At 41.7% G+C, this 6,770-nt stretch overlaps 1 protein-coding gene across 1 annotated transcript; it reads left to right on the forward strand.

Moving 5' to 3' along the window:
- Window positions 1-1,426: 1,426 nt before the first annotated feature.
- Window positions 1,427-2,593, forward strand: LOC115328271. The gene has a single exon (XM_029989482.2). It carries the CDS (start codon window positions 1,427-1,429, stop codon window positions 2,591-2,593), a length of 1,167 nt encoding a protein of 388 aa, XP_029845342.2.
- Window positions 2,594-6,770: the final 4,177 nt, after the last annotated feature.

Genomic DNA, 6,770 nt, shown 5'->3' on the forward strand with positions numbered 1-6,770 from the left:
GATTGCCACTAAAATGAAGCATCCGTTTCCATTGAAAATAAAGAGTTTCACATTTGATGTCGTAGTACGTCATTCGCATTCTTACGTATTTCAAGAAGACATTTAAATCCCAAAACGGTTCAACGATAACGGCCACAAAACGTTTTGGAAGACGGCTGTAAAACGGTTTCGAAAGACGGCTGAAAAACGGTTGACGACATCGGTCACAAAACGGTTGGCGATATCGGTCTCAAAACTTTCCCCGTGATCGGTTCAAGTTATTGGACCGATCTGGAGCCGGGGTGCAAATCATTATTGGACCGTTATTTCCTAAAACTTGGACCGATATTTGTCCGTTATTGGTCCAATATTTTTGTGCTGCCTGGGGTGTTATTAATCGTCTTTGAAATTTCAAGAGCACTAGAAATGCAAATTAACAAAGCCTCCGGTCGTGGAAATCACGGAAACTAATTACATATCTTGCGAATGCTGAAGGTCGTCATTTGGAACAACGAACAGTGAGTTTTCAACGCCTCTTGGCTCAACCTCCTCTAGATGGTAGCCCAGACTATATCCATGACGATGATCAAGGTCTCTGTTATTCGCGGTGCTGTGTTTTTTTTATACAATTAAAAACAATGTCCACATTGGTAGACGCAGGTTCTCACGAAGATAAAGGGTACTACCATTAGCACCCATCCAGGAAATTGGAATGGGGGGCCTTTTTGTGTGCGAGATTTTCAAACCGTTTTAGAGGTATGGTAGCCGGAGTTTGGACGAAGTCAACACGTAGCCAGTAAGAACAACGCGAATTAATATATATTATCTGTTTGTCATTCAGGCACAAAATTTAGGAAAATGTTTATTCTATACACAAGTCTTTGACACTGCAAGGACGAGGTCGCTTTCCTTGCGACGTGGGTTTAAGCGAAGAACTCTGGACAGCGATTTTCATGTTTATGCGACGTAGTCTTTAATGAAGCAAATTGAAAAGAGTTGTTGTGGGAGCAGCAAAATTGTTAACAAGCATGACTCTGGTATGATAATATAGACAGCGTGAATGGATACCCCGCGCACAAAGCCTGACAAATGCGGTGTTAGGCACTGCAACAAATACGTCAACTGTTGCAGCGGGGTAGTGCATTTGATCCCGTTCACCTGTGGGAAGGTATGTGTGGGACAGTCGGGAAGATGTATCAACGTAAGGCTCAAAGGACATGCGCTATCTCTAAAATCCTCTTCGTCGGGGCATCTCGCTCTACATGTGAGGGACTGTGGATACACCCCGCTACTGTCCAGCACAAGGATTTTGAGGAGGTGTCCAAATAAGCGAACTCGAGAGAATCTTGAGGCTGAAGTATTGCGACCAAAGGAGACGCCTGCATCATTCCTCAATCGGTGCCTTTTTCATCAAAAGAATTAGAGTGGGCATGGAAGCTCTGCAGCCATGAAGTTGCTCATGTTTTTCGTACTCCCGCAGTTCCTGAGCGTGCCGGCGCGTGGGTCCCCAACTAACTGGAGTCACGATGACGGCGCGGTTTTCTTCCGGCATCCGGACGGCAATCTTCAACCTGCCAATCACTCGTCGACAGCACCGTCCTGTCCTGGTATCAAGTTCATCGAGAACCTCGTTCACACCACGTCATCAGCAGGGACATCGACAGCGGCAGCTATAAAGGAGCTCCCCTTGCGACAGCGCGCCAGTGGGCATGGAAGCTCTGCAGCCATGAAGTTGCTCATGTTTTTCGTACTCCCGCAGGTCAGTAAACAAAAACCTTGCCATTGTTTTAAATCAGACAATGTTTGCCTTGTTATGCTTCCATGCCCCGAAGCTTGTATTGAGTCTTTTAGAGTTCTGCTGCTGTTGTTGTCTGGTGATGTTGAGCGGAACCCAGGTCCCATGTCAAAACCCCAAGAAGAACAATTACTTAGCTTACAAGAAACAGTCGATAAACTTAAAAACAGTCATGCTATACTTCAACAAGAAGTAAACCTTCTAAAAGAAAAACAAAAACAAAGTGAACAGACAGTTTCAACACTTGAAGAGCGACTTAACAAACTCGCGAGTGAACTCGACGCACTAAAGCAGAAGGATACTAGTAGCGCCGCGACTACTGAACCCCAGCTTACTGCTGCCTTAAACGAACTATCTCAGCTAAAAACACGTTGCGATGATGCAGAGGGCAGATCCCGTCGCTGTAATCTTTTATTTTTTGGCATCACCGACGCAGACAAGGAAACGTGGGCTCAGTCAGAGTGCTTGGTCACTAGCTTGTGCTCCGAAAAACTAAACGTGCAAGTTGAATCATCTAGGATTGAAAGGGCGCATCGCCTAGGAGCATTCGACCCTCAGAAATGTCGCCCAATAATAGTAAAGTTTTCTTCGTTTAAAGATAAAGATAGCGTTCTTTCATCAGCCCACAAGCTTAAAGGAACTCGCGTAGCCATCAGCGAAGACTTCCCAATTTCTGTCCGGCTCGCACGCCGTCACCTTCTTGATTTTGCAAGGCCAAAAGGCACCCCCTACAGACTGCGTCATGATAAACGTTTTATAAATGATAAGTGCTGTGTATTCGATGCCGCTCTTGGCGCCGTTAAAGAAAAAGACACATAGCCACGCCAGCGCTTCTTCTCGTCGCCCTCTAGAAGTCGACCGGCAAAGCACCATGTTATCACTAACAAATCTTCAAGTCATTCTATCCTATTTACTAACATTAGAAGCCTAATACCAAAGAGAGACGAAATAATTTCAGTAATCGAAGCGTGTAATGCCGCTTTTGTTGTACTTACAGAGACGTGGCTAAGCCCTGATATATCTGACGTTGAGCTATTTCCCTCGCAACTAAGCTTTCGAGTGTATAGGTCTGATAGAAAAACTAGAAAAGGAGGGGGCGTACTTTTGGCCATAAAAGATCATATACCATCACGGCTAATACCGCTTACCACTGACCTAGAAGTTGTTTGGGTGTATCTTTGCACAACGCCTTCCGTAATAATGGGTGTGTGTTACAGGCCGCCGGATAATAAAAGAGATTTTGTTATTGAGCTGTATAAATGCCTTTCTGAACTCGCATGTAAATATCCTAACGCTTTAGTTACCCTTTTTGGTGATTTCAATTACCCAAATATTGACTGGTCTACTATTTGTTCTAGCTGTGCATTTTCTCAAGAGTTTATTGACCTTTGTTTAGATTTTAACCTATCTAATGTTATCACTCAACCCACTAGAATTACCAATCGCTGCAGCAACGTACTCGACCTATGTTTAAGCAATGACCTTTCTCTCTTCAGCAACGTCACATACTTACCCAGCATTAGCGACCACCTCGTCATTGAGCTAACATTCTCCATCACTACTCCTAAGAAATCACGTTATTGCAAATTCATTCACGATTACGCGAGAGCCGACTACGCATCTATCAACACCAACCTCGAAGAATTTTATCACATATTCTCAGTAAACTTCGCAGAAAGGACGGTCAATGAAAACTGGATTCTTTTCAAAGATAGACTAACATCCCTAATCAAACGTTTCGTTCCACTCACTCGAATTATATCCGATAACACTAACCCTTGGTACGATAAAACAGTTCATTGTCACTCCAACAGGAAAAAAAGAGCTTATACGAGGGCAAAGGCTCATAACACTAACGCATCTTGGAACGCCTATCACGAATGCGCTAGGGCCTACAAATCCGCGATTCATGATGCCAAATCCAAATTTTATACTCATGACCTCCCCAACATTTTAACCAATAAACCTAAAAAGTTTTGGAAAGTAATTAACCCAGCACTCTCTCTTCCATTACAATTCGTTGACGAGTACGGCCTTCCACTTTCTGACGAACATAGTGCTCTTGAAACTAACAACTTTTTTAGCTCGATCTTTACCAATGAAGACTTGTCAAGTATGCCCAACTTGTGCCAACCCCTTCATCCTCCTATGAATCCTATCATGATCGACCGCTCTGGTGTACTGAAGGCCATTGATCAGCTGAAGGTGTCTTCTAGCTCTGGCGACGACCAAATAAACTCGAAAATATTAATAAATACTAAACACGTCTCTTCAACTTTCCTCTGCGACATTTTCTCGCAGTCTCTTCAACTTTCTGAAATTCCATGCGATTGGAAAATCGCTAACGTCATCCCCGTTTACAAAGCAGGTGATCGCCAACTAATCAACAACTATCGCCCGATCTCGCTCACCAGTGTGTCGTCTAAACTCTTAGAGCATATACTCTAGTCTAACATAATAAACTTTCTAGACTCCCACAGCCTTCTTTTCGAGCATCAGCACGGCTTTCGCAAATCATACTCATGCGAAACGCAACTAACAGCTTTTCTTACTGACGTTTACTCAAACTTTGATTCTAATAAGCGAACTGACGCCATATTTATTGATTTCTCCAAGGCATTTGACAGGGTCCCTCATCAACGTCTCTTACTGAAACATAGAAATATTAATATCCATCCCTCAGTCGTCAAATGGATCTCCGTATTCCTCACAAATCGCACCCAGTACTCATCTATCAACAACACCAAATCTACCACCTGCACTGTAACCTCCGGCGTCCCCCAGGGAACCGTTCTTGGCCCCCTTCTATTTTTAATATACATTAATGATCTCTACCTCAACATCTCCTCTTCAATACGTCTCTTCGCCGACGACTGTGTAATTTATAGACCTATTAATTCAAACCACGATAATCAAATTTTGCAGAATGACCTCGCACTTATAACTCAGTGGTGCCACAAATGGCAAATGACTTTAAACTTTAATAAATGTAAATCTCTATCATTCACCCGCAGTTCACATGTTTCATCCTTTTCTTATCACCTTTCACTATCCCAGTAGCTACCTGTTCCTCATATAAATACCTAGGCGTTCACCTGACCTCTGATCTGTCATGGACTACTCACATAAATGCTGTCACTGCCGATGCTAACCGTACTCTCGGATTTCTTCGCCGTAACCTCAGACTAGCTACACCTTCAGTAAAACTACTAGCTTATACGACCTTGGTCAGATCTAAACTTGAATTTGCTTCATCCATATGGTCACCATGGCAATCATATCTAACTAACAACCTTGAATCCGTTCAAAACAGAGGTCTTCGTTTTATTTACTCTGACTACTCCCCATACACTAGCATATCAGGATTACGCAAATCAGCTAACCTTGACTTACTTTCTTTACGTCGAAGGGTGTCACGTCTCACTCTTCTTCACAAAATCTTTTACCACAACAACCATCTAAAAGATTCTCTACTATCACCTCCCTACCGTATTTTCCCTCGTTTTGACCACTCATGTAAACTGCGCTCAATTACTTCGTCATCTGTCTCCTATAAAATGTCGACTTTACCATCTGCTATTGACGATTGGAACTCATTACCTGACCTCATTGTAAACATGACTGATACTAACAAGTTTGCTGCAGCCGTTAACCTCTTTCTTTCTGAAATACAAGTATAGATTACAGCGTGTTTTTTATTAACTATTTTTGTTGATGTTTTTAGTGTGTTCACTCCCTTGTATAATGCCCCCTGGGGCCCTCAAGGAAAATAAATGATGATGATGATGACATGAAATATTTTCCTTGGGTATTCTTAATTTGCTTTACCTTCCTCTTTCTTTTTTCTTACTTTTTTACTCTCAATTTTTTCACTGTTACTTTAATCATATCCACAATTTCCTTTTTGTTCTCTTACTAATCTCATTTTTTACCTCTTTTAATTCTCAGCCTTTTATGATCCTTTCACTCCTTTCTGATAAATATTTGTAACATTCAACGTTAGGGTCTTTAATATCTTTGTCTTCCTCATCTTCCGAATTAAAACGTTAGTTGCAAGTAAGCGCTTCTCCTGTTTAGTCTCCCTCTTGTCTTTGTCCTTTGACCTTTTTTAATTTTTAATTTTTTTTTAAATTTTCGTAGTGAACATAGACTACGAACTGCGTTTTAAGAGGCAAGTTCGGTAAGCTGACTTCTAAACTATTAGGTTTCTTCGGTTTCGACAGCCCGATGTGGATTATGCTTTCTCATCTAGACATTGCACGTATGAAATGAAATACATAAATGAAGTCAAACATGCCACTGACGATTTATAATTTCTTTTTCAACTGCGCTTCGATGCCTTTTAGAGCGCTTCCAAAAGGTGGGGAGAGGGTTCGGACTCGTGGTCGGCATAATCTATTTATGCTCAAGAAAGCGACTGCGAGCTCTGACAATCCCGCGCACATAAATATTGTTGGGAGAATGAAGTACTAAACTATATATTTGTTTCCAGCAGTTCAATTCACGTTGTGTACGTTTTTTGTATTCAAATGTGGTGACAAATCATCTGAGGCAACTGGTAAGACAAGTGGATACATTGCGGACAGAGAAGGTTGCCAGAGAAAGCCTGTAGTCTCGCTATTCAAAGTCTATACACTTCGCCTTTACACACTTTATTCAATATAGTTTATATTAAACAGGTGGTCAATTATCTGAAAAAAATCTGTTAAAAATGTTGCTACAGGGTGTATAGAAAATGGCCTTATAGAGGACCTGCAGATTCCTGTCCAAAGTCTATACACTCCGCTCTTACACATATGTCTATATAATTTGAATGCAAAAGGGAGGCCCAGTTGTTTGAAGAAACTTGCTGGAAAACTAATACACTTTCTATTGCAAGTAGATATTAAATGTTTGCTAAAACGCCCATATAGGCTTTTTATCAAAAATTTATGCGTTTTAGGCTATAGATTTGAATGAAAATGAGGTGGCCAATTATCAGCAGGAACTCGTCAAA

This window comes from Ixodes scapularis, unplaced genomic scaffold, assembly GCF_016920785.2.
Source record: "Ixodes scapularis isolate PalLabHiFi unplaced genomic scaffold, ASM1692078v2 ptg000178l_1__unscaffolded, whole genome shotgun sequence".
NCBI classification, from domain to species: Eukaryota; Metazoa; Arthropoda; class Arachnida; order Ixodida; family Ixodidae; genus Ixodes; species Ixodes scapularis.

Bases quoted from the DNA above. Each gene is read 5' to 3' on its own strand.
- LOC115328271 (XM_029989482.2), top strand. From the start codon at position 1,427: ATGAAGTTGCTCATGTTTTTCGTACTCCCGCAGTTCCTGAGCGTGCCG.